The 27,406-nt window shown below is 54.0% G+C and overlaps 1 protein-coding gene and 1 long non-coding RNA gene across 12 annotated transcripts in view; one reads left to right on the top strand and one right to left on the bottom strand.

Annotated features, from left to right (window-relative positions):
- The window catches only part of MSI1 (musashi RNA binding protein 1), a 27,654-nt gene extending 2,989 nt beyond the window's left edge, over positions 1–24,665 (bottom strand). The window contains exons 1-14 of one of the 11 annotated variants that reach the window (XM_032447808.2): positions 24,588–24,665; positions 24,279–24,319; positions 24,069–24,150; positions 23,870–23,954; positions 19,421–19,462; positions 17,715–17,807; positions 8,755–8,803; positions 6,946–7,028; positions 6,288–6,405; positions 5,126–5,206; positions 3,783–3,839; positions 995–1,156; positions 715–887; positions 235–300 (exon numbers count right to left, since the gene is read on the bottom strand). In XM_032447808.2, coding sequence (XP_032303699.2) covers positions 259–300; positions 715–887; positions 995–1,156; positions 3,783–3,839; positions 5,126–5,206; positions 6,288–6,405; positions 6,946–7,028; positions 8,755–8,803; positions 17,715–17,807; positions 19,421–19,462; positions 23,870–23,954; positions 24,069–24,150; positions 24,279–24,319; positions 24,588–24,646 — 1,167 coding nt within the window. In that variant the 5' untranslated portion in view covers positions 24,647–24,665 and the 3' untranslated portion in view covers positions 235–258. Of the gene's footprint in view, positions 1–234; positions 301–714; positions 888–994; positions 1,157–3,782; positions 3,840–5,125; positions 5,207–6,287; positions 6,406–6,945; positions 7,029–8,754; positions 8,804–9,121; positions 9,339–17,714; positions 17,808–18,300; positions 18,410–19,420; positions 19,463–23,843; positions 23,960–24,068; positions 24,151–24,278; positions 24,320–24,587 lie in introns of those variants that run through there. The other 10 variants (XM_085556174.1, XM_032447809.2, XM_015878304.3 and 7 more) reach the window with 10 other exon arrangements.
- LOC107321422 (uncharacterized) lies at positions 24,211–27,406 on the top strand. The gene is made up of 2 exons (XR_001558561.3): positions 24,211–24,342; positions 26,602–27,406. It is a non-coding gene; the product is annotated as an uncharacterized LOC107321422 (long non-coding RNA).

Raw genomic sequence — 27,406 nt, 5'->3', positions numbered from 1 at the left:
ACACTAAGCGACCTCTTCACAACACTCTGCACCTGGAGAGCAGGAGGCAGGAAGCAATCTGCCAAGCCTCTGGTGTGGAACAGAGTCCTCAGCTGGCCACAGGACTCTGCACAGGCTGGATTGAGGCAGTGAGTCTCCCAGCAGCTTCCACAGCTCTTGCTGGGAGCCCAAACACAGGGGCCAGCTCAGAATGTCACTTCTCCCACTACCTGCTCCTGTTTGAAGTTCTCTTACCTCCTGCCTCCTTGGTCCCCAGCTTCAGTGATACCCATTGGTAAAAGCTGTTGCAATCAAGGGACCCTGCAAGGAAGGAGATAAAACTCACCGGTAAACAGACTAAAGAAAAGCCAGGAAAATTACTACCAAAACAAATCCAGTCGTGGCTCAGATGCTAGAAAGGAAAGCTGGCTCCAGTTGGAGGTGGTAGGTACGGAGAGCCCCAGCAACCTGAAGCGTCAGGGCCAAGATGAGCTCTTAGGCCAGAACAGGGAAAGGTTTGGAGATCAGGACCTTGACCAGGCTGAATGGAGCCAGTGGGGAGCAGGGAGGCAGGCTCCAGATGAACTGCTGCATCCTGTACCAGCAGTGTGCAGCCTGGGGATCAGCAGGTGGCAGCTCTTAACCAGAAAGCAAGCTGCCCGACGCTGCTCGCCTCCATCACCATATGGAGATGCAGACCCTCCCCCTGTGAAGAGCCCAGCAAGGCACACTCACCCCTAGGCTGTGGCCAAAGCCAGTGCTCGGGGCTGGACTGGCAGCGCTGATGTAACTGCTGACCCCTGAGTCCTGGTTGGCAGCTCCATAAAGCTCTGCCATCGGCCCGGGGCTGGTGGTGCCCAGAAATCCACCGGTGCGACTGGGGGTGGAACCTACAGGAGGCAGCAAAACTACACAGTGAAAATCCCAAAAGTGCAACCCCGTCCCACCCCCCTCCCACAGCCCATCACAAACCTCCATGGCACAAAACTGTGCCAGGGAGGGAAGTGGCAGTTACCTGTCCCTCGCACCACAGCTGCCGCAGCTGCCGCCGCTGCCATTGGTCCATACGCAGTGAGGGGGATTGCTGGAAAGGAAGGAACAGGCATCTCAGGGCCGTTGCGGTTACATGGTGCATTCCTCAACAGCAGCCTTTGTTTCCTGCTGCGAAATACCAGGGCTGCAAAGATACACCATCCAGGTGCGTCACACAGCACATCCATGGGTGAGAACAGGGGAGCTCCCACCCCCCGTGTCTGTTGGTTGCACAGTGAATGTGCTGGAGGGGGACACAAGCCGTGCTCTGCCAACCCCACCCTCTGGAGCAGCCGAGGGCGTGATGTGATGAGCTGAACCAGGGAGCAGTTCCAGATGCATCCATCGCTCCTTCGCTTGCAAGGTGCAGTTAAATCTGAAGCTACAGATTAAAACTTAGGCTGCAAATGTGGAGAAATGCAGTAGCACAGGGACAGTAGCTGGCAGCTCAGTGTCCTGAGGCACAACCCCCTTCTCTCTTTCCTTTCATACTCATATTTTAATAGCCTCTTTCTACCTATTTTTCCAGTCAAGATGCACCATTCTCTCCACTCGGCTTTCCTCCTGAACTGCTCGACCCCTTGCTGCTCATCGTAGAACAGAGGAAGCACACACCTAGGGAGCAGGATCTAGAAACGGCTTAATTAAAACAGTAAGTCTTAATTTATATGTAGCAGTTCTAATTCTCAACTCTACTGCCAGAGGCAACCAGCCCTCGGGGCAGGAGGCATCTAGGCAGCGTGTTTCTCTTTGCCCTTAAAATGACTGGGTCAGCATTTCATGCTCCAATGTGAAATTCACTGTGATTCTGTTTAGAGTGCCATAAAAACAGGTCAGAACAAATCGATCTTGTTAAGGCCGAAATCCAGACTAGCTTATAAGGGAATATATAGCAGCAGGCACCGGTCTGTTTCAAACAAACGTCACATGGGGCTTCTATCTGGGTTTGCTGCTCATCCCAGACCCCGGAGATGCTGCTCTGGGGAGGGAAGGCTGCTGGCAGCTGCCCTTCTGCCCCACCACTGCTTCAAGGTCCTAATACGAGACTGAATTAATGTGGTTTTAATGAGAATGGAGGCCAGGTCTTCTCACAGATTCTGATTCTTTTTCCAGGAAAACACTTTCTAGCTTTTGTCGTCTGTCTACAGAAAAACAGGTCTGTGCAGTGATGACAAAGCACCTGCATGCTATCTCCCTGCACACTGCAGCAATCATCCCTGCTTGTGCCATCCCCTCAGCTCAGTCCCACTTGCCAAGCCCATAGACATCAAGCACAAGTACTCACTCCCAGGCACAAGGGCCCTCAAGCTTGCAGGGCCTTTGTAGGAATGGAAGGGGCCCTGCACTCTGTGGGACCAGCTCCAGCCTATACATGGGAACTGCAGCTCTCGACCCAGCCAAAAGGCTGCACAGTGGCTGCTTAGCAGTAGGTAAGCGTAATGGCAAGGGAAGAATGCCACAATTCCCAGCTGGTACTTCAGTAAGGCACTCAGAACTGTAAGCTGCCATGGCACTCAGCCAGGAGAGCAGCATTAATAACTTGTTGTTGAACAGAGCCCTGCTACACCCTGGCTGCCAATGACAGCAGCCCCCAGGCAATCACCTCCACAAGGAGAGGCACAGCCCTGTCTGGAAGGAAAATCATCAGTGCTACCCTGCAAATGTTATGGGGTTTGCTGGAAAAATCACGCATGTAAACACACACTGGACCTAAATCTCCTTCGTTTGGCAACCAAAGGCTTAGAGTTAGAGGTCAGGTGCTTACGCATTTGCATACATGTTATCAGGGAAGCGTTTCATTAGGAGAGCTAGGATTTAATCTCCTCCTACCTCCCTCAGGACAATTTGTTCGTTGGTGGCTGCCAACCTCAGCAAACTCCCTGAGGACTGACATGGTTTTGTGTCACAGAAAATGATTTCAATCCTGTTTGTATCCATAAATCCAGGAGGGCTTCTCAAGAAGCTTTTCCACACCCTCATTGCAGAGAGATTCACACCCTGAAACAGGTGGGGGCGAGGAAGCACTGGAGAGGAGGAACACTATGGAAATGAGACAGCACAGGGGGAATAGGGTGCTACACAAAGCTGGTCTTCCACAACAAACACCATGGACACAACAAGGCTGGGGAAAACACGGCCATGGGAGGGAGGGTCAACAGAAGGAGCATCACCCAGAGAGAAAACACTGTACACAGTCCAGGGGCTGAGGATCCAGAGGGTATTTACTCTGTGAGGACACTGAGTCAGGATTAGTCCCTGGAGAATAGCCCTCTTGTTTCCATTTCCATCCACAGAACCCTATGGGCACTGTGGCACTTCACCCATTTCCCTGTGCAGGATGCACAGAGTGAGGAGGAGTGCCCCACACCTTCTCCCTCCCAGCAGTGCAGTACTTGTCTTTGCAGCAGATCAGGTTAAGGTCATCTGTAGACCTTTGAGAAGCCACCCTGCCCTCCGGACTTTTCCAGCTCTGGTTTACATCCAGCCCAGGGCAAGGAGACAAAATGAGGCGAGCAGCAGGAAATGCCACATAGGAATTACACGCCTTTACTTGGTATGACCTGCACTGCCCTTCCCAGAGGCAATGCCCTGAGCTCTGATTCCCTCTCCACCTTTCCAGCCCCAGCTTTCAACAGAACTTGTACAGATGGAAGAAGAAATAAGAAACATTTCCAGTATAACTGTGCCAGGCTGCAGAGCAGCAACACCACTGGAACAGCCCAACGCCCCCTTTTCCCAGCTTGTGAGTTTAGGAAACGAGTGGGACTGACCTGTGAGCTCAGGGAGGACGGGGGCACTCGGGAGAGGGGTCCGCTCTACACGGAACTCTAAAAATGAAATGCAAGACAGCTTAGGAACTTGTCAAACGCCCCAAGGGAGACCCTGCAGACAGACAGCAGCCAGGGCTGCTGGAGGAGCAGCCTGCAGCCAAACTGCAGCCAGGCAGTGCAGTTCTGAACTAATTTATAACTGGTGCTGAAAGGTGCTGGACTCCTGCCCCAGATGCTTTAAGGATCTATTTATCCTTAGAACAAATCTGCCAAGGCAGAGCAAGTGCAAGCTTTAACTGTGGCCCAGCTCAGCAGCCTCAGGCCTGCCCTGGAGCACTGCTCCACGACTCATCAGATCCGACCTCTCAGCTGCAATGGCAGTAGGTGCTCAGTGTGTGCCAGACTCAGCTGGGAATGGTTTTTATAACGAGACACTCCAAGCCACAATGACCGAGACCCATAAACTGGACTCACAGAGCTTCCAGATGGCTAGGAGGCAACAGCAACTTTCAGCCACAGGGCTCACCACAGACAGACACAGCTTCCCATTCCCAGCCCCCAACACCAAGACTTCATATATAAATCATTAAATTGAGAGTTGAGGTCAGGAAGGGATGCTCAGAGTTGCCACTTCTCTAGAAAATAGCGAGATGGTCTTTTCTCTGAGTGCTCTCTGCCTCAATCCCCAGGACCACAGAGGAGGGGGAGGGAGAAGAGGCCCCATTCAGCCTGGAGCAGCTGTGGCACAGCAGGTTCCAGCCATTGATTGCAGGGTCCATGCTCTGAGCACATGGCGGGGCCAGGAGCTTGACACAGCCCAGTACACACGGGGCCTGCAGCCCACCGCCACAGCAGATGTTCTCCAGGGGCTAGAAGTGGCCCAGGCACTGTTCAGAAAGCAACCAATGTTGCAGACACCTCTATTTTGGGTGCTCAGCAATTCCCAAACCCCTGGAAAGCTACACTTCAAACTCCTGTGTTATTTTCAGAGCAGTGGCAACTCCGTTAAAGAGAGACAGACACACATAAAGGCAGCAGACAGGCAGAGCTGCAGGGGCCCTTCTGCGTAACAGCAGCAGTCCTACAGAGGAGGCTAACATGAAGGGCATCGGAGCAGCCTAGGGCTTTTCCTGTTGCTGGGGTGTGAGGATAATCCTAATGAAGGACAGGCTGCTCCCACCTATTCCAGGGCTTTACCCCTCCCCCTTCCACATCCGTCTCCAATTTAAACAAAGACCAAACAGGGAAAAGGGTAAAAGGGGCACAGCCCAGGTTACGGATCATGCCAGAGAGCCCCATCACCTGCAGGCAGACAAAAAAACCGAGCCGGGAGCACCACTCACCAGGGAACTGGTAAGTGTAACCAGGTGCAATGCCAGTGTAACTTCGACTCGCGTAGGTGGCAGCTTGGAAGCCTGGATAACCTGGGGGAGCAGAAAAGTGCTGTTACTGCTAGCTTGCAGGGAGCTCTGTGCCTGGCTGCTCACAAGCAGCAAGACTGTATTAGAAAGAGCTATCAGGACTAATGGCAGAAAACCCAAGAAACTGCTGAGGCAGAGAACAGGATGTACGTGAATCTGAGCTGTAACAGGCCCATTGGATTTTTTCTGTCACTGCAAACATGTAAGGACATGGAGGTTTCCTTCTCAGAAGCTCACAGCTCTGCAGACTAAGGCTTTCTGATGCATCAAATGCATTTAGGAACAGGAGATCGGGGAAGTGGCGGCATTTGAAAGGCTGAATAGCTCTGAGTCACTTAGAGGGCGTTGGGCAAAGGCAGGCAGAGTACTTCTTCCTGGTGCCAGGCACAATGCCTCCCATTCCCAGGAAGCCATCACCCCTACAGGCCTATGGGAACACGGGACATCGACTCAGAGATGAATGTTTGATTTGAGATCTACCAAGAAACAAGTGTGGGGACTTTACAGTGACTCAGCTTGAGTCTTGCTCCTTGAAAATTCGGATGGCTTGGAAAATGCAAACCATGGGCTGGAGATTTGTTTTCCTTCAGTAAGTCCAGAGAAGACACTGGGGAGAAAATATGCCCTTTTGGGAGTTTTGTTCAGTGGCTACCTAAACTAATTCATCAGAAAGCCTACTGAAGTGCAGGAGAGAGATATCTGGGCACCACTGAACCGAATGTGGAATAACCTACGAAATGATGTCCTATTCCACACTGGCCATTAGAGAATTACACTATCACATTGCAGGAGTACAAACTGAGCTACAGAGGGCCCGTTTCCCAGCGCACGGCTCCCTGCGGACGGCTCCTCCCTAAAGCAGGACAGCAGAGACAGGTTTGCAGTTTCTCCAGATGCCACCAGAGGGCAACTTGTGATCACAAACGGCCCCGGTGCCCCCAGCGTCCCCAGCCCCGCACCAGGGAGAGCTGCTCTTGGCCGCCCTGCCCGGCTCAGCACGCCAGGAAGTGCTCTCAGAATAAAACCTCTAAGCTGCTGCCGGGCACGACCGGGAGCTGGGGACGAGATCCATCCTGAAGCTTACCCAGCATGCCGATCCCGAGCATGAAGGCATCCATCCCGTAAGGCATGACTCGGGACCGCCCTCGTGCTGAGCCTGTTGGGGACATCACCTCCTTGGGCTGGGCTTTTTTGCACTCCACCTGCCACAAGAAAGTGAAGATCAGACTTGGCTGTAACTGGCACAGAGTGTTCCCACTGGACACAAAGCACCTAGGCTGCGGGCTGGCCAGGCTGCTACTGGGATAGAGCTTCTCAACCCCAGCCAGTGCCACCAGCTCATCCCTGTGTCCTTCCCCATCCACCCTGCATGCTGCCAGCCTCCCCTTTGCTCTGCAGACACAACAGACAACAAGGAGCTCAGACACTGCTCTTCTCCTGCCCTCCTGCACAAGGGCCTCCAAGCCTTGTTTTCCTCACTTCCGAATAAAGGCAACATTCTGCTCCTTCCTAGGCCACCAGGAGGTTTCACTGTAACTTCAAGTTCCATAAGGACTGTACAATTCCTACTAGCAGTTCAGCCATCTCCCCATCATGCTGGTTCACTGCACAGTGCTTCCTTCCCAGACTGGCTGCAGTGACTTTCGAGGAGAAGAATCAATTCCCCGCGGCAGATAAAATGCTTCACACATTGTCCCGTGCCACTGCCCAGCCCTGCACCAGTTCCTGCCCCAGGCACTCACCATTTTGTTGTTAATCTCATGGAAGTGGATCTCACATACTTTTTCCACAATGTCTTCACTTTCAAATGTGACAAATCCAAACCCTGAAGAAAAAGCAAAACTTCTTGGTCAGGCCAGAGCTCTACACAGTTGGATCCCGTTACCTACACTCATTGGTAGGAGGAGCCACAGGCTTCACGGACAGTACAATCTAGCCCTTGATAACGGCTGTCCCTCATCTCCCTTCTCCAGCAAATCCTGCCTTTGTGTGGAAGAAAACAAGGCCATCCCATATGGATTCCCCTTTCCTTCTCTTTTTGTGCCTCCCACCCTCTCTGAACCCAATTGCTTTCAAAACCAAGTTTTGTTTTGCTTTGCTTTTTAATTTAACTATTTGCAAGACAAACCACGTGGCTGATAATGCTGGGGAGGATCCAGCAGATGCTCACACAAAGGGAGCTGAAGAAATGAACAGCTGCTTGCCAGGACATCCCCATCCGTGCTAAATGCATCAGGACAGCAGCAACAACCCGCATGTTTCCCCTTCAACCTCTAGTATACCACAGGCATAAGCAAGCAAATATCAGCAACGCAGCTGTACAGAGCAAGACAGAGCTGCACAGATAAGCCACAAGCAGACTGATTTGCAGAGTTTCATCAAGTAAGTTTAATCTCTGTGCTAAGACAGGACGGCACATCCCTTGGCCATGCCTGCACCTCCTGTCTCTCACCAACCCCTTTGCTGGCATTCATCTCAGCATCCATGAGTGGGGGACCTTGGGAATTTAAGAGTAAAATCCTGACACCAAGTGAGCCCTGAGACCAGCCAGGCCTCTGCCAGGCCTGCTGCACCTCGCACTGCTGACATGGCAGCATGCAGCTCTCCCTGTTCCTTCTGAAATACCCAACAGTTCTTTTGTTAACCACTGAGTGGAAGGTACCCATAGATTAACAGGGGTTACACCATTTACTCCCTTCTAGGATGAAGCTGGAACAACACCTTAAGGCAGGCAACCAGAACAGAACTAATAGCTTTTGAAGAATAAAAATAAAACAAAATTTAAAAAAACACCAAAAAAACTCCAGTGTTTCTGCACAAAGTGTAGCAAAAGCAGGATGAAGTGTCCCTTTGCTGATCTGGGGGCAGAGCTTTCAAACAGCACAGACAGCAGCCTAGCACAGGGCTGCTACTGGCCCTGATTTGGAAGATGCCAAGACGGGGTCTGTAGATTAAGCTGTTGATAAATCCCTGAGCTGGTGCAATATGGGTGTCAAGCCTTGCCAGGCACTGAGGCAGGATGAAGACACACTCGGAGAATAGGAAACAAGGATCCCTATGTGTGGGTTGGGTCCAGACACAGCAAATATTGCAGCCTTGTTCCCATCCTGTAACCAGACTCCACCAGGACTCGGGTAAGAAAAGGTGACCTGGGAGCACAAGCGGGCTCCATGCCGAGGAAGGGGTGAGAGGCAGGCAGTCTTCAAGGCTCTCATGTCAGCGTTCCATGAGCTCGGATTACGCAGGACAAGGTAAGACACACATTGCGGGCTGGAGCCACAGAGGTAAGCGGGAAGGGGAGGGGGCTGCCTCCTCTCACATATCTGCAACTCATCGAGTTTACAGCACAGGAAATGCGCTGGACAAAAGCTCTCTGTGCTGCAAGGGACGCCGGTAAAGGATGCAGATGCAAAAGGATGGGGCAATTGGAGGCAAGATAAAGAGCAGCTGCGACCCGTGTGCCCTGCTGCTGGGATACCAACCCCTCCCTACTAAGGCAGGAGGGGAACCCTCCCTGCTTCCCACTCCTACAGCCAGCAGATCGCTCTCACCTCGGTGTCGGTTGGTTGTCTTGTCAAACATCAGCATCGCATCATCCACCTGCAGAGAGAAGGGCTCCCATCAGATTATTGCTCTTGTCATAAGCATCGCTGACATGTTTACAGAGACCTGGCCTCCCCAAACCAGAGGGAATAAGGACAAGACTTCCCACCCACACGAGGGAAACAGGGTGTGTGCAAACCATGCTTCTGGTGCTGCACCAGGCCCATCCCACAGCACAAGGCGCCATTCCCTTCTCCACAACTAAAGCCCCCCCAGCTTGGGGCAGGTGCTGCTGGGTTGAGCCCCTCGGCCCGGCCCCAGGCCCCACCAAACCCCCCCCTCCCCACGCCACAGCCAGCGACCCCAATTGTTTGCCTGCGGCTCCAGCTGGGGGGCAAAGAGCAGGGAAGGCATTGTTCCCAAATCCCAGCCTCAAAGGAGAGGAGAATTAAAGAGGGGGAGAGAAGCAAAGCTGGAGAGGGGAGAGGAATAAGGGGCCTCCCAGCGACAGGGGAAGCGGAGGCCTCAGACAACAGAGCCTGCCTGGGAAAGCTGGGAAGCGGCCCCCCCGCCCCCACCCCGAGGAGCCCTTCCTCTAAGTGAGGTTTCCCACTGCTGGAGGCTGTAATTAGAGCAAATTTACTGCAAGGCCTGAGCGAGGGCTGCCTCCCGGGGGGAGGGGCGGACGGCTCCCATCCCCCAGGACCAGGGGCTGCTCTCCCCCCCTCCCAGCGCATCTCATGGCCGCCTGGTGCCACTTTCCCTCCATCTTCCCGCTGGGCGTTTCCTCGCAGAGACACATCTGCACCGCAACAGAGGTCGGGCCAAGCAGGGTTAAAAAATACACTGCGATCCCTCCGTGTAAGCCCCAGTGTAAACCTGTCCCACTGACCCATCCCTCCTCTCTAATACCACTGCCTTAATCCGATTATGGAACTGGACGTGCAGTGCTCAGGGGAGGTGACGGCACTGTGTCCAGCAGCTCCCATGTGCAGCGCAGCCGCTCGCCTGCTCTGCAGCGGGACAACCCGCATCCACAGCGCTGCTTGGCAGCAGGGTGCAGGCACAGCTCTTCCCTTCAGCCCCACAACAACAAACAGGGCGCCTGGCTCGGCTTCAGTACATGTTTCCAGCACCACCACGAGCAGGCAGACGTCAGCGCCGATGCCCTTGGGTTCATCCCACACATCCGCCCCACGCGAGTGAGGTGACAGCAGACAAGCCGGCTCCCACTCCTCCTGCCCGGTGTCCCTCTGCCAACACAGCACCCTCACAGGGCACAGGCAGGCACAGGGCGTGCAGCCCCACACCACGATGGGGTGATTCCTCAGGAGCCGAGGGCCAGCAGCAGCACAGCACACTGCACCCCATCTCCCTTCACAGCTGCACTAGGGGGAATGGACGTGGCTTGATATATGTCGAGGTTTTACTGAGTATTTTTATTGGTTTAGGCCAGATCCACCCCCCGCACAGCTCAGGGAAAGGTCCTTCGCAGATCCCAGCGCATCCAAACACACAGCAGCTCATGGCATGAACCAAGGGCAGCAGCTCCATCCCACAGCGCCTGCAGGCTGCACGGACCGAGCCTGCCTTGGTGGGGTCCTTTTAAGTGTGAGCTCTGAAATGAGGCTGGCGTGGCACACAGCTCGGATGACACACGGGACACCTGAGACCGACCCCACGCCCAGCACCCCCACAGCCCAGCACACACACACCAGGCGCTCCCAGCGCCCTGAGGTGAAGCCGGGCCCCGCCGGGCGCTGGGGGGTGGCCGGTCTCCCCGCCGCCACAATGGCCGCCCGCCGGGGGCCGCGCCGGGCCCCAACAAAGGCGGCCGCCGGCGGGGCCGTCACCGCGGCAACGCGGCCGCCAATCGCAGCTGCCTCCCGGATTAGAGCGAGCGGCCGGGCCCGCACAAAGCCGCCCCGCGGCGCCCGCTCTCGTCCGCATGGGGAGAGAGGGAGAGAGGGAGCGAGGAGCGGCCGGCGGCGCCCAGAGGGGAAAGGGGAAGGTGGAAGGCGGCGGGAAGGAGCCGCCATCTCGGCTCAGCCCGGCAGGGACCGCGGGGCGAGAAGCGCGTGGTTCGCATAGACGGCCCGCGTCCATTTCTGGCCGGGTGTGCGATCAGTTATGGCCGGAGCTGCACTCGGACAAAGGCTTTCTTGCTGGGTGAATCGTCCTTCTCCTCCTCCCTCCCACCCTTAGATAAATATTTGTTCCAACTCTTTAAACACAGCCAAAGCAGCACATCTCTTTACTAGAAAGCTGCTGAGCTCCATGGCCAAGGCTCTCCCAAGGAACTCTTTGGCTTGTTGGTCCAGGCCGCAGCTGCCCAACAGCCGAGGGCACAAGAAGTTCAAGGTCTGCCAACTCCACACCATGGATGGGATGGTGCCTCCTGTGTGCAGCCACGAGGGGCAGGTACAGGGGAGAATCACAGAGTTGTAGGGGTTGGAAGGGAACTCTAGAGATCATGGAGTCCAACCCCCCTGGAGGAGGGCACAGCAGCCCTCGGTGCCTCCTGAGATCAGCACAGGGCAGGAGGAGCACAGGTACCACATCCCCAAAGCAATATCACCACTCTGCAGCTTTGGAAACCAAACAGAAGCAGAAGAAAGGCTTTGGCTCGGAGGGGCAACATACAACAAACCGAAACATGAACATACATAGAGCTGACACTGCTGCAGGTGGGCAGCAAGAGATGGGGAGGCCCTTCTTGCACCAACACCTGGTGTCAGAGAGCAGGGAGGTGGTGGCAGGGACACACAGACTGGCTTCATAAAGAGAACCTCCCCCAAAGCAGCCAAAACACCCAGGTGCCCAGGCACCAAAACAAAATGCTGTACAATCCCCCGTTGGCTTGGCCAAAAGGCCTGGCTGTTTCCAGTCACCCAGTCCCACTCTACTACCCCTCAGTCTTCCTGAGACAGCCATAGGTCCGTGCAGAAGAGAAAGCCAATGACAGCCCCAAGCAGAAAAAAAACCAAGAATTTCCTACACACATTTGATGAGAAATGCTGGGTGTCCTTCTGCACGGGCAGATCTTGAAGGAAGTTGTAAATATTCAAGCAAATGCTTTGCAGAGACAGGTGCCTTCTACCTGAACTGCTCACTGGTCCTAGAAGGAACCATGGCAATGTACTGGCAAAAAGGTAAAAGAATAATAGCTGGTCAGGCAGCTTCAACATGGAAAACATAAACCAAATGACATAAACCACTCAGCCAAGGGAGGGCATTAACAACCAGGGAGGTTCTCCTGGCTACTCAGACAGGGCAGGTCGATTCTTCTGGTCCTAAGGAGGAGATGGCACCAATCCAGACCCTCACTCCACGGAGCAGCACATGGCACCAGGCTCTCCTCCTTTCTTACTCTCTTCTGCAGAACAGTTCTCCAAACTCTGGGAACAAGACTAAACCAATAGGTAGAGCCCGCTCCGTGCCACAGGTGAGCAGGCAGCCTATCCAGGTGTTCTTCCCTGCTCTCACACTGCACTGCGGGCACCTGGCAAATATCAAATGAACCACCAAAGACCTGAATGACCATTAATGCTCCAGCATTTTTGGCTATCTGCCTACCAGATGCGGAGCACAGAGTACTCTTTGTTCCAGAGGCTTTGTTACCACCAGTCAAACTGCCTACTGCCACAAGAGAGGTGATCAGATTCCCCTTCTCCTCCCCTCCCCATCTGTTCATTGCAACCCTGTTACGTGTGAGAATTTGCATAAGTTGCCCTCTGATCTGTGGAAGAAAATCCAAAATCCAGTTTGGAAACCCACAGCAGGTTGACAAGAAGCTTTGATCCCTGAAATTTCCAGAGAATGGCAGATTAAAGATTAATTAATTAAACAGCCTCTCCATCCATAGCGAGGGAAATCATGTCTACCATAAGTGCAGGGAACTTTCTTTCCTTTAAAGAAACTCTCTATCAGTATCTGAAGGCTCTCCAATTAGTCAGCAGAGAAAACTCATTTAGCATCTCCAAGCCAAGCACACCATTTTTCTGGCAGGTGTATATGAACATGTATTTGTGGCAGACATGCACACTGTCCTTAAAACCAGCGCACGAGATGCAGTGGTTTTTCTCTCGGTCAGGACATTAGCAGAGCCTTCCCCTGAGAGACATCTCAGAATCTGTCGTAAGCAAAGGGTCCAGAATTGAGACTGAGTATTAGATGGCAACCTAAAGGTCAGAACCGTACTCTGACCTCAGCAGATTTTGTTTTCTTGCTTGCTTCCAGGATATTTTTAGAGAGCGGGTCTCTCTCTGGGCACGATCTGCCTCACTGACAAGCTGAGGTTTCATGAGCAGCTCATCCAAATGTGCAGATCACCTGCAAACCCAGGGAGAGATGCAGACTGTCTTCAGGCACTTTTCAAGCACTCTTGGAGCCACAACTGATCAGCAAGTCATGCAGAACCCTCCTTGTGCATTAATTTTTTTGCACTTCTTCCTCACTCAATGCAAAACCACAAGAAAGCCACCAAGCACAGACTGCAGCCCAGGCTCCCATTCCTCCCAGTACCTCTGCATTTCTAGTTTCTGAAAGGAACAACTTCTCTACCAGTGACAAATAAAAGCCAGCTTGCACCAAGTAACAGGAGAGGTCCACGTTGTCCAGCACACCCAAGGCACAGACCAACAGCAACCACCTTCAGAAGCACATACAGACAAAGATATGATAGATCCCAGAATTCCCCCTCAGCTTCCACTCATTTGGGATTCAGCAACTTCCCAAACTTGAGAGTGTGTCTATATGTTGAAAAGGCTTTCCACAAACTTGTCCAATCATTTGGGAATCAACAAATAATTTTATCAACAGTACCCTGGGGGAAAGGTTTCACAGTGTAGTTGGCTGCAATGAAAACAGACCTTATTTGTTTTGAGCCTCATACCTTGCAATTTATTCAACCCGCTCTACCCCAAAACCTCATCGAATCAACCCTTGACAAAGAAAGATGGTATGAGGTTGGTTTTTCTTTCCCCCAGTTATTATTTGAAATAAATAACCTTGCCTACAAGCTCAGAGACCAAACAGTCCGAACAAATTACTCTGCTGGGCAATCTCCTCTCCCCCTGAAAAAAAAAAAGAATCAGAACAACATAAGCCCACAGGTTGAAATAGAACAGGAGGAAGCTGGAACTTGAGCTCCAGAAGCATCTTCATATGTGCTGAGCAAGACAGAGAACCAGCCTGAGGTGCTACTTATAACATCTTCCTCCTTCCCCCCTGTTTCAGGTTTCAGTGAGGGTGGTACCCTGAATCTAAAGAGGCTGTTGAAATACTTCCTTGTGAAGTCTCAAGATCTCCAGTGCTCTTCAACTTGAGCCAAGACATTTGGCTACCCATACTGTGAATGTAATTCTCTGGACTTCCATCCTACAGCTGAAAAAATCTCATCCTTTAGAAATTATGTCCATGGCCTCAGCTCACAGCTCGGTTTTGGAGCCAGAAGTGTTTCCTGGAGAACCCACTATGTTTAAAGCCCAAGCAGCTGCACCTGGCAAACAAAAGCCATCTCAATAGGCACTTCTCAATCTCTCTCCCTGCACTAAAACCAAACCAACCCAAAAAAAACCAACCCCAACAAAAAAAAAAAAGTGTTCTATTTTCTAAGCAGAGAAACTCTCACACTGTATTTGGAATCACCTTTTTTTTTTTCCTCTGTCAAAACCAAGTATTCTGACACAAAGAGTTGCTCTACCCTATCCATCTCTCCCCTTATCTTCAGTGTTGCTCAGGAATTTCCTTCTCACACTTCTTCATTTGCCTCTTGTCACTTCCATTTTACAAAGCTCAGAGAAGATTTTGGACTCGGCAAGAAAAGAAACCAAAACAAAAATAGGACAAGAGGGAGAAATGCCAAAACAGAGATGGCAGTGCTGGGAATTCTGTGGGTTCTTTGGTTTGTTTGTTTATGGAAAAGCATTTCATTTTGAAACCAATCAAACTTCCATTATTTTTTCCTGCTAGTGAACACTGCAGGCTCCAAGTGCTGCATCTTATCCAAAATACATCAATCCCAACTACCTTGGTAGGCTCACAAGATGCAATTCACACATTTGGACAATATATGCTCATAATCTCATCTGACCTTGCCTGTACTGCAGGCCATAGAAGTTCCTCTCATAGTTCCTACAGCACCTATCCTGATGTAAAGGTTTCAAGGTACAAAGTCTGCCACACTCTTAGGCCAGCAGCCTCAGGATTACTGGGAAGATAACCCCCAGCAGCCTGAACAGAGGATGCCCTCTCTCTGAAGCCAAGATCCACACTCAGCCTGCCATTGAGGGCTGACTACAGGTCACCCCCAGGAACCTGGTAGCTTAATTTTGCAGAATCAAGACAGCATGTCTCCCATTTCTGTCCCCTCCAGAATCTAACCGTTCTCTGAAAGGAGGAAAGAAGAGAGATTTTTCTCCTGTCATATCCTGGAAAAACAGGAGGTCATTCAGAAGAGGAGGGAACACAGACAAAGCCAGTCCTCTAAGAAGGGCATCCTTAACAGCTTCTTTTCAGACAGTCACAGTCCGATCCCAAATGACTCAAGCAACTATTTTTTCTCAGAGAGACTTTGTAAGATGACATGATTGAAGCTTCACCTCTCACTTGGAAGTGCCTTAAATTAAGGAAGACCACAGAGGCAGGTTCAGTGAGTACCTTATAAGAAGGGATCCTATGGAACCTCTGAGAGCTGTGAGGCCTCAGAGTATCACAACAAACACCAGAAGAGCCTGTGTACCAAAATCACATTCTCCGTAACAATGAAATTGCAGGCAACAGGCTTTTCTTTGCCCTAGAAACCAGAAAGGAACCTTCAGAGCCCCGAACCCAGCTCTGATGGCCACAGAGGCTTTCCTCTGAAACGCCTTTCTACTGATCCCACAAAACAGCCATTTGGAACTACCAACCACAGAGAATTTCTCAGGACAGTTTTCCTGGCCTTTGATGAACGATGTGAGGTATGGCCTAGAAGACAGTTAAAGGCCAGGAAGTGTGCTTTACACCAGAGCTCCGAGGAGCCTCCTCAGCTCATGCAGCCAGATGAGTCAGAAAACTGCCCCAAAAACAGAGAGTCAGTGTGACCAGCCCTGACCTCTCCCCACGGAAACTCCCAAGAGCAGAGGCCAGCTGCATCGGCCTCGTGCAGACTTTGAGCACCGGATGTCATCCGGGATGCCGGTACGTGGGCCATGAATCACACTGAGCTATGCAGAACTCTCCCTTCTGCACAGACCCAGGAAAACAATCCGACACAACCAGTTCTTGCCAGTCTGGTGTCAGGACACCTTTCAACACGTGACCATGAAACGAGAGGAACACAAGAGAATAGCACTCCAAAAGAACTGGAAAGTTCTTCTCAAACTAGAACAACAGACTGTAACTGCTTGTAAACTGAGTGCTAGGTGATATGCTTCTGCTTCAAATTAACAGAGGTACAGTTAAGGTTAAAAGAGGATTATGCCCAAGACATTTTGGTTTCTTATCGAACACATCCAGCAGCAGCAGCACAGAAACACATGCAGCTAACAGAGAGCAGATGACAGACACAAGGACAGCACCACCTTTTAGTGGAGCCCTTCAGTGACACCATGTGAAAGCTCCCAGGGACACAACAGAACTTGCTTATTTCTAACAGAAAATAAAAGCCATTAGCAATTACAAACAGCAAATGTGAGGGCTCCTGAAGACTTCTGCCGCTACCACTCTCGTAGGGCTGAACAGAAACACTAACAAGCTCCACTCTACAGCCACGACAACATGCGAGAACAAGTGCAGATCTGGCTAGCAGAGCTGAGGGAAAGTACGGAACTAAAACTCATTCCAAATTTTCAGTCCAAAAGTTCCAATTATGTGACAAAACTGATTTAAAATCTCCCCTCCTGTTCACCAATTAACATACCTTAAAACAGCATCACCTTCTTGCATAAGCTTTGAGAAGAAAATGAGTACCAAAGCCTTCATCCCTCACACTCTTCACATCCAGGGTGTCATCAGCAATGTCCTGGCCAGGCTGCTGCCCAGCAAACCACCTTCTGTTTGCAAGGCCAGGCAGGAAGTTCCCCACAGCTACAGAATCCAAGGCTCCTTCCCCAAAGCAACAGCAAGTGCATGATACCACCGAGCAACAGTGTAACACTTACAGCCCCTGTCCCACAAGTGACCACCTGCAGCTTCTGGCTACAGTAATCCAATCAGTTCCTAAAGCCATTACAAAACCCAGGCCCCTCCAAGTTTCGTGTTACTGAGTTGCTCCGGAGGACACTCACAACTTCCTGAAGCAGCTGACAGGCCAAGACTGAGCCTCGTGCATCCTCCAACTCTGCTTTTGCTCATGATTTGCACACCTGGCTGCCACAGAGCAAGGGCACAAACAACTTCAGTCCACAGAAGCCTGCTCTGCCCTGAGCCACCAGCTGGCACAGAAGTCCCAGGCCAAAACAAGGCACAGGGATCGTGCCAGTTTTTCTTTAAACATCCAAAAACAACATCAGCACTTGCCTGAGACTCAGCAGGGGAAGTTTCAGGACAAAAAGGCTTATTTTAATAAAAGATTACAGAAATACCAACCACGAGGCTTAAAATCAGACCAAAAAATCACACGTTTGATGCTGCTGCAGCCCTGTTAGGAGTGTCTGCAAATCCTCCTTCAGCGCTTGAACAACAAATCTACAGGACTAAAATCCTGTAACCAACCTCTGAATGGGGAAAAAAAACATGGAAAACTGTTTCCCTTAACCCAGGTCCCAGTGACTGCAGAACAAGCACAAGCTCTTTGTTTCAAATCTGCACAGGGCTACGGCCCCTACAAATGCATTACAGCTACCTAACCTCTGCAACTGACCTTCAATTTACTTAACCTCATGCAAAAGACTTGCCTGCTCCTAATCCCGCCTCCAAAAGTTCAGAAAACTCCCTCTTGCCCCAGAAGCAACAGCTTTGATCCAACGCCACTCGAGAGACCTACCTTCCCGAACTGCTCGAAATACTGTTTCACATCCTCCACAGTAGTGTTCACCGACAGACCACCCACAAATATCTTCTTCGTTCGGGTCACCATCTGGAAAAGGGAAGGACAGGAATTCACCAAATAAACTGAGAGCAAGTGGAGAATGAGACAAGAAAGGCCACTAACTCACCCTCTGCTGCCAGGAGGCAGCTGCCCCTTTGCTGCAGTCGATCTCCCACCCACTCAAAGCACCCCAAATGCCCACACCAGGCTGTACGTGTGCTCTCCCCACAGCAGCTCAGTGACTCCATCTCCTCCTTGTACAGCTCACTACCAGCCTCTTCCCTCGCCAAGCTGCTGCCTTGGCACCTCTTCACCCCAGAGAAGCAGACCTTGATTTCCCCAGCCCTCCAGCTCCTCCCACAGCATGACTGCTTCACACACCCGGCCTCTTCCAGGTTCCCCTGGAGAAGCGTGCCATGCTTCCCCAAGCAGGAAGACAAGCTGGAGGCCTTCCAGCACAGATAGGCTCTCCAGGCTTTACCATCCTAGCTCACTAACTACACAGCACCCAGCCTCAAATGGGATAAGACTCATCACATACCACTGCCCAATCACCTCCCAGTTAAATCTTGTTTGGCTTTGCAAGAAAGCAAAGAGAAGACCTCTCTGCCACTTCTTGCTCATGCTGCAGGGACAAGGAAACAAACTAACTGCCCCAAGAGGGGCCACTGCTGCCAGGCTGAGACACACTAACATCCTTTCAACTGGCTCTCCAGCTGCATCCTCCCCTTAGCTGCTTGGCTACACCCCTGCTCTCAGAGGAACACATGGTCCTAATTACCCCAAGGAGCATAGGGCTAATCCGCAGCAATTCCCTGGCTTGGAGAGCAGCCCGTTCTAACACTAAAGCACCTTCTGTCACCAAACTGCTTAATGGAATTAACCCAATTCCTACCATGTGCTTCCTGGCTTCAGTTACTTGGGATACCTGCTCACCAATTGTTCTCTGTGCCTGATCCCACCTACTTCCCTCCAGCACCAGCCTTTTCCTCCCTCTGTGCTTCTCCACGCTGCTGCTGCCCAGCTCCTCCTTCTGTGACTGCACATGGAATTCAGATTCTGAACTTTAAAACTCCCATCCAAGATCAAACTTAAAAGGAGATCCAAAGCCTAAGAGCAGTATCCAGCCTGCTATTGGATCCTGTTAGAAGTCTCCACACCTGGAAAGAGTTCCTGCAGCTGTTCCCTTCAGTGCCAGTCCTGCAGACAAGACCCAATGCCAAACACCTGCCTCTTCCAGCACTGAATGCACAAGGCCACTTCACAAAACAAAATCCTTCACCCCTTCCCTGCCATAAGCACATCCATTCACATGTCTGTACACACCACTCTCTTTCCATCCATAGCACAGCACAGAGCTGTCCTGTGTCTCCTTAGGCCTGCAACTTCCATTCACTGACTGCAGCTTCCAAAGGACCTGGGCAGAGTTTATTTTACCACTTTTAACCATTGCATCCCGCAGTGGAACCGAGGGAGACTGCTGGATCTTCCAGCACCACACAACCCCAGCATCACACTGCCACACCTGAAAGGAGCAGCTCACGGTCTGAGCAACCCAAGAGAACGACTCTGCTGCATGCACTGCAAACCCACACAGAGGGACAAAATTCACCACCATCACTTGCAGCCTTGGAGAGGCAACGTCTGCCTGCAGAACCCACCTTTGGCTGTGCTCGGCGGGGGAACGCTACCTTCGGGTCAATCTGAAAGAGAAGACAGAAAGAAGAGGTGAACACATTTTTGTTGCCTACTTACATACACAGCATTTCCTCCAAGTGCGCAGTTCTCTCCACCCACATGGTGCCTCACTAAATACCCCAACAATCTACCTGAGGTGCACAGAAGCGGGCTGCAGACATCTTCCCTGCTCAGTAAGGTGTAATCCATGGAGACTACAAGCCCCAGCATGCAGCAGTCTGTCTCCAGCTGAGCGCTGCCCAGACGGCACCCGAGAGCCCATCACGTGCTGGGATTAACAGGCTTGGCTGCACCCTCCCGCTCGGCCTGCCCCTGGGTGCCCTCCATCATCGGGGTCATATTAAAAGTGCTTTCTTTTGCCTTTTTGCTCTTTCTCTTCCTTCACTCTATCTACAAGCACAGAGCTCACCTGGTTAACAACAGGGTAGAAAAGAGGCAGCATGCAAAAAGCCCAACATTTCACCCCAAAAACAGCAGGAAGAAATAAAAGAGCAGGCAGGACGCTACGAATTAAACACAGGGATCCAAAGCCGGCCGCTGCAGGCGAGCAGGGGCTGTGGCTGCAGGGCAGCGTGCTGCCCCTCTCCTACGGCCGCACTGCACACAATGGAGCGATGCCCCCCCTCGGCGGGCTGAGCCCTCCATTGTGCTTGCTCAGCTGCTGCACAGACCTGCTGCTGGCCGAGCTGCCAGGCTCTGCACCCCATCCAGGTGCCGCGTGTTGTGCTGGAATCAGCATGGATGAGCGCGTGCCTGCATCGGCCTCACGGCACCACAAAGCTGGGCACGCAGCTGCACACCAAACATCCATGAAGCCTGCGCTCCTGCCTGTGCTCCTCCTTCTTTATAGCCTATTTTTACAGCAACTCCCGTAAAGTTACATCACATCAGGGATGATCCAGACCTACAAATCAGCTTAAGACCTGCGGTAAAGGCAGGTCTGGCTCATCCCCGTGCTTAGATGGGCTGCAGCTGAGAGGGCGGCCCAGAGCACCATCCCACCCGCCAGCAGTTCAAACAGCCCAAAGGAAGCCGTGTTTCTTCAGCGCCTCTCACTGCTTTGTTCAGCTTTGCAGCCCTCCTGCTCATCCACACCGCCCTGCAGCTCAGCCTCCACGGGCCCTTCCACCAGCCCTTCCACCAGCCTTCCCCACCTCCATCCTGACTCACAGCCTACAGCATAAATAAACTCAGCACGTAAGTAAACAGCGGCAAAAGTGAAGAGCACAAATAAACTCAAAAATAAACTTCTCTCCCCAGGCTGCAAGCGCAAGCACATTACTGTGCCCTCTGGGTGCCTCCATGGGGCATCCAAGCTGTCCCTCCCCTCCTGCACACACACACAAACACACACACACACACACACACACACAAGCCCTGCCGCTTCCTGGCCAGCACAGAAACCCACAGCGAATTCTGAGGACAGGGGACGGCAGGAGACCAGGAGGCTGATGGCAGATAATAAGCAAAAACAATAATCTACTGTCTTTTACTTCTCAGCCAGTGTCATTCAGCTCCTGCCAAGAAGATGCTTTCATACTCAGCAATGCTAAGCTCGGCCTCATTTTCTCATTACCCCGAGTGTGATCAACTGGGCAGAGATAACGCGTCCCCCTGGCTGGAGGGAGCAGGCAGTCACTGCACGAATTCTTCTGCACAAGCAGCCATTGTGCAGGTAGGGGAGGCCGGGCGCCCGGCTGAGGGGCAGCCCTGGGAACACGCAGAGGGAGCGAGCTCAGCGCCGGACTCGAGTTACTAAACCCGGCCGCTCCTCAGAGGCTGGAGTCTAATGAAAGCAGAAGCACCGGTACCTTTTTCCCTAATTTCTGGTGTTCAAACAAACAGCCCCGGAGGAGTTGTGTTTCAGTGTCACCCACTGACGTAACAGATCCTTTTCACAAACCCAGATAGAAATCTGCTAAGAGCAAAAGCATTCAGAACTGTTCAGATTGCATTCAAAAAAAAAAAAACAAAAAACAAAACCCCATGTCAGGCCGTGGCAAGCACGAGTCACCTGAGCACACACCGCATTCGCTTCACCCCACGAGGCGTTAAGGACAGGAATCCCACTGATGCTGCGGGGTACCTGACACCACAGGTGCTTGCACAGTGGGCTTCTGATGCACAGCACCCTGCAGCAGGGCAGGACAGGGAACCCCAGGCCTCACCGCTGGGTCTGCATGGTCACTGCACGCCCATGGCCGCCCTGCCTCCATCCGCCAGCACTGCCCCCAGAGCTGTGCATCCCTCCTCCATAAAAGAACAAACCCAGAAGAAAAAAAAACCTCAGGAAAGGCAACAAAGAAACGAGTCAGCGGAGCAGCACCACGGAGCAGCTCTGCCCAGAGCACATAAAGGAGAAGCTCAAGGCAGCGGCCAGCTGCAGCTTTACAAAGTCACGCAAATCTTTTACCTTGAGCCCGCAAAGCCAATTCTCATATCAAGCATTTCCATAAATAACCCCACGGGCTGCTGCAATCTAGCTTACAAACAAAGACAAGTCTGAAAAGCACAAGGTTTCCCCGGAGATTCAGGCCAACAGCACTCGTTAGGATAGGGAGAATTGGAAAACAATGAAGCAACAAGTTGGGCAGCCACTGTCTGTCAAACACTGTTTACCAGGAGACACCAAGCCTGGAGAGCAGGCCGTCCTCACAGGCCACCGGGCCTTTTCCTGCATAGTTTCATAAAACCCTACATTAGGATTCAGATGAGTTTGTGTCATTTAACCCGTGACTCACAGCACAGCCTTTCAGCAGGCAAAAGGAGGACGGGGGGCTCCACGCGGCACCACAGCACCAAGCGCTCACCCGGCAGAGCACCCCAAAACATCCAACAGCTGAACAGCAGCCCAAGGGAAAAACAGAAAGGATGGGGAGGAGGATCAAAGTTCCTAACAAAGGACGGACCTTGCGGAACAGCCCCATTCTCTCTGCCACACCAGGAAGGTGAGGGGAGCAGATGTAGCTGGGAATTTCAATGACCGGTCCCCATGTGCCCTCTGCCATGGGGCCGTCTGCTCCCCACAGAGCCCATCCCCTTGCTGTCCCTCCCCAGCCCCACAGCAGAGCTGCATAGAGCAGGAGGCAGCGAGAAGAATGGAGCCCCGGCTGGCACTGAGCTCCCAGCCCTGCAGCACCAGGACTGCTGCTGCACACCTCCATCGCTTGCCTTTCCAAGTGGGTCTACACTGACCAGGTCTAGCTGATCTGATACTGTGCTTACATGGGCTACTGAAAGAGAAAGAAGAAAAAAAGAAAACAAAAACCAGAAGGAAACCTCTGGGTCCTCCTCAAATACTTCAGCACAACCCTCCCCAAGAGCACAGCTCCCTTTACAACACTGCTGGAGGGAGGTTTGGGAGTCCTGGGGACCCAGGCTTGGCCAGGAGGGCTGGGACAGCCTTAACCCGGCACTGCCAGGGGGAGGAAGGACCTGAGCACATCAAAGGGAGCGAGCCAGGCAGTTTAACAAGAACGGACATAAATCTCGCTGCAACCCATGCCATAAACCCTCAGAAAGGGGGGTCCTGCTCTTCCACAATAAAGGCATGGATGCCCGAGCCACGCTGGAAGTAAAGTTGAGCATTTGGCCTCTTGTGCGGCCTGTGCCTGGCACGGGAACACCTCCCTGCACCTCAGCACCCCCACGCAGCCCCAACCGCCCCCCATCCCTACCCTCACCTTCACCCCGGGGCAGCAGCACGGAAAAGGAATCCAGGGAAAGGGAAGTCACTACAACCACGGAGCAGGGACCTCCCACTCAGACACCTCACCCCCACCCCCCCCAAAATCGAGCCCGCACGTCTGTGAGCGCTGCAGCTCAGCTCCCTGTGCCATACGGCACCGAAATCTCCCGCGGAGCTCAGCTGGGGGCCCTGGGGCTGCAGAGTGAGAGCAGGAGAGAGCGCTGGTGGCCCACATGGGCGGGCTGGCCACGCTCGGAGACAATAAAGTCTGCAACCTCTGCAACCGTTACAAAAACTTCGCGTGGAGAAAGCACCAGGACACGAGGAATGGATGCTCCGCGCCAAGGGCAAAGCGCGGGCTGTGGGGAGGTGGGAAACGGGGCTGCCAGGAGGGAGCGACCCTCGGCCCAAACACCCCCAGCACAGCCGGGCCCCGCATCCCGGCTCATGGAGGGGCCTCCGATCAATGGCAGGAGGATGGCCGCCGCCGGGATCTGCGGATCGATGCCCGGACGTTGGGTCAGTGGTCAATAGCGAGCACAGAGTGTGGGCAGCAGCTCCGTTACCAGCTGATAAGTGGGGTGGAGAAGGGCCCGATCGACCTCGATCGGTAATCGATAGTTTACAGCCCCTAACTGGAAATCAAACACCGTAATCGATGGCTGCTCCGAGAGCAGCCGCTCCGCCGGCCAACGCACCCCTGAGATGAGAGAAGTCATCTCACCGTCTTGGAGTCCAGTTCATGTCTGGATTGGGCCAGAACCTTGTCGACGCCAGCCTGGTCCATGAACGTGACGAACCCGAAGCCCCTGAGCCCCACAGCCCGGGCAGGAGAGGGGATGCGGAGAGAACAGAGAAAGTTGGTTAAAGTGGCGGCCGGGCCGCGGCGGGGGCGAAGGGAGGAGCGGGCCCGGCCTCCTCACCTGGATCTCTTTGTCAGCGGGTCCCGCATCACCAGGCACTCTTTCACCTCGCCGAACTGGCTGAAGTACTCCCGCAGGCCCTCTGCGAACACAGCGCCCGCCGTGGGTGTCCCGGCCCGCCCGGCCCCGCCGCCGCCGCCCCCCCCGGCCCCGGCCCCGCCGCCCCCCCCCCGGCCCCGGCGGCAGGTGCGGGGCGGCCGCGTCGCTCACCTTGCGTGGTCTGCCAGCTCAGCCCCCCGATGAACATTTTGCTGCGGGAGGAAGAGAGAGAGCCGTGAGCGGGGCCGTGCCGGGGGGCCGCGGAGCTCCGCGGGGTTGGCGGCGGCGGGGCCGGGCGGAGAGGGGAGGGCGCGGATCGGCCATGTTGGCAGCGGCACCGCCGCCGCCGCCGCGCCTGCCCGGGCCGGGCGGCCGGGACCGGGGGGAGGGGGCGGCCGTGGCCGCGAGCGGGGCCAGGGGGGCGGTGGAGGAGGAGGAGGAGGAGGAGGAGGCGGCCGGCAGCGCCCGCCGCTCCGGTACCAGGGGTCGTGCGGGGAGTCCGGGGAGGCGAGGCCGGGCTGGCTGCCGTCTGTCTCCATTCGGACCTCTTCTCCCTGCGAGGAGCGGCGCCGCACTCCCGGGGCAGATGAGCGCTGGAAAAGGGGCCGGACGGACAGGCCATGCTGCCCCCTCCCCCGACCCCTCTCCGCCGGGCGGGGAGGGAGCGAGGGAGGAGGGCCCGGCGGGCACAACCTGCCCGGCTCCTCCCACCCCCGCCGGCCCGCCGGTCTCCGTGCGCATAAAACCCGCCGGCGGCGCCGGGCCGCGCTGGGACCGAACGCCCGGAGCTGCACCCGGACCGCGCCGGAGGATGAACGGAGGCGGACGGCGGAGCGGAGGCAGCGGCCCCGGCCCGGGGCCCCGCGGGCGCTTTGTTCCTCGGCCGCTCCGCACCTGCGCTGGCGGACAAAAGGCCGCGGGCTCCGCGCTGCGCCGGGCCGGGTCCGCCGGGTGCCGCGGGGCCGAGGCCCGGCTCGGGCCGCTCGAGTTCGCCGCGGCGGCTCCGGAGCTCCCGGCGGCGATGGAGGCACCGGCAGCGGGTGGGTTAAAGCCGGCGGGGCTGAGGGCCCGGCCCGGCCCCCGGGGCCGCCCTGCCCGCCCGGAGCGCTCCCGAAGCCACGGCCCTCGCCGAGCGGAGGCTGCCCGCGGACTCGGGCTCCCAGCGGGGCTGCGGGCACGGGAACGGAGAGCAGCTCGCACCCGGGGCTCCTGCCCGGAGCTCGGCGCTGCCCACCCGGGCGGTTTCTCCGGCGGAGCCCCGCGCTGCTGCCGGCCGGCCCCGCTTACAGCACCGGAGCAGCGGTTCGGCGGGGCCCAGCCCGAGCCCTGCCCGCGGATGGAGCGGCCCCGGCACTCAGCAGCTCCTCGTACAAATCAACAGAGCTGTGCCACGCTCCGGCGTCTCGCTGCTTTCTTGCAGGTTCACCCGTGTGCTGGGGGCCCCGTGCTCCGCTCGGGCAAGCAGGCATGGAGGGGCCCAGTGAGGAGCAAGTGAAATGCTGGGTATCAGATGAGAACCAGAGCCTCACTGCCCTGCCTGCACAGCGCATCGCCCTGAGAAAGGGTCCTTGTTAGCAGTGGTGACACATCAGAACACAGCAGCACACAAAGCCTCTCTCAGGACAGGGGCATCGCAGGCTGTTCCTGCTCCATGCCACAGTGCTTCCAAACACTTCCCTGCCCATCAGTGCTACCAAACACACCTCAGCACAAGGCTTCCCCACGGTGTGAGGTGCCCAATGGCCATAGGTCAGCACCAGCCTCACCTAACCATTCTTCCCCTTCTTTAATGACCGCTTTTCCCTGTGCTAATACACCTCACCTCCCTGCAGGAAATGAACCAGGACACCTTTGTTTCAATAGCACCCCATAATAGTATTTTTCACTACCTAGGCTCATCCCAAAGGCTGAGCTGAATCACTAGCTCTGCCAAACCACCATTCACCCACCTTGCTTCCTGAGCTGAGGTCAGAGGTACTATCTCATCTCCTGGCCCCACACTCAGTGCCCACCCTAGGGACTGAGCTGTACCCCAGCCATGGTTGCAGCACAGTGGCAGCATTACAGTCACTTCCCCTTGCATTCCCTGTGAGTTCTGGGCCATCAGAAGCCCAATGCTGCTCCTGCTACACTGTCCAAACTCACTGCTGCTGCGCTGCCTCCTGGCACCTGCTCCGAGTTGGATGGCAGATACTCCAAGTGGGGAACTAATGTTTTGCAAGTCACCTGGCACGGGCTTCCATGCTCCATTGACTGCCCAGCTTAGGCAGAGAAGCAATGCTAATTAAACTCCAGAAAGGAGAAAAGAAACCAGAGATCAGTTCTGGGCATGCAGCAGGACAACAGCTTTTGGTTTACTCCCAGCAGACTGTTATAATTTTAAGTGTATTATACACAACAATTAATGCAGAGCAGTCAGGCAGCATTAAAACACTTCTGTGTACATATATATATATATTGCACTATGCTTATTATTTTATTCTCTTCCACCAAGACAACACTGGAGAAGAGAGAAGAGGACCAAAGTGAGCTACCATCTGTGAACACCAGAGGAAAAAGAGCAGCCTTGAGGAGGGCTGGATGGAGGATGTGGTGGAGCTGCAGCCCTGGCAGTGACGGCACGCTGTACCACGTAACTTATTCCAAGGCCCTTTCCAAAACACAGTCATATTTTGTGTTTCCACCTCAGGACCCCAAAGCCCTTTGGAAGTATCAATGCATTTATCTCTATAACACACAGGCCTGAAGAATCTGTGGATTAGTGACAGTAGGAAGCTTTCCTCGAAGAGAAGTAAATATATAAAACGTTCCAGACCTTATGATTGGAAAGATGATCTCCAAATATAAAATAATGCAGCATTGTATTCCTGGGGCTGCAGACAGACAGCTGTAGAGCCTCTGTGGCTGCTGCTGAGAGGTTGCCAAACACCAGCGAGATTAACAAAACTGCTCAGTTTTCTTGCTGCTATTCAGCGTCCCGTGCGTGGTCGAGTGACACTATCAAAATCATGTCCACTTCCTGCTGGGGACGATGATTGGCAAAGTGCTGCCCAGCACCAGTGGCAGACACTGGAGTTATTCATGGGCAGAGGGAGGTTCCCAGAAGTGGAGGTTAGGGGAGGGGCAGGGCGGCAGGGCCTCCTTTGCTCCCCCATCATACAAGAGTGACATAGAGACCAAGTCCTGGAGGCTCGGCTGCATCCCGGAGCTGGGAGGTTCTGGCCAGTGGGTACTCAGAGAAGTTTTGTTTTTCCATTCAGTTTGGACAGTTAACAAACAAACTTGAGCTGGAATCCGAA

The sequence above is a fragment of the Coturnix japonica genome, chromosome 9, assembly GCF_054131305.1.
Source record: "Coturnix japonica strain WE chromosome 9, WE-NBRP24, whole genome shotgun sequence".
In the NCBI taxonomy this organism is placed as follows: domain Eukaryota; kingdom Metazoa; phylum Chordata; class Aves; order Galliformes; family Phasianidae; genus Coturnix; species Coturnix japonica.
Note: the sequence above shows the minus strand (reverse complement) of the source record. Positions and strands in the feature narration are given on the sequence as shown.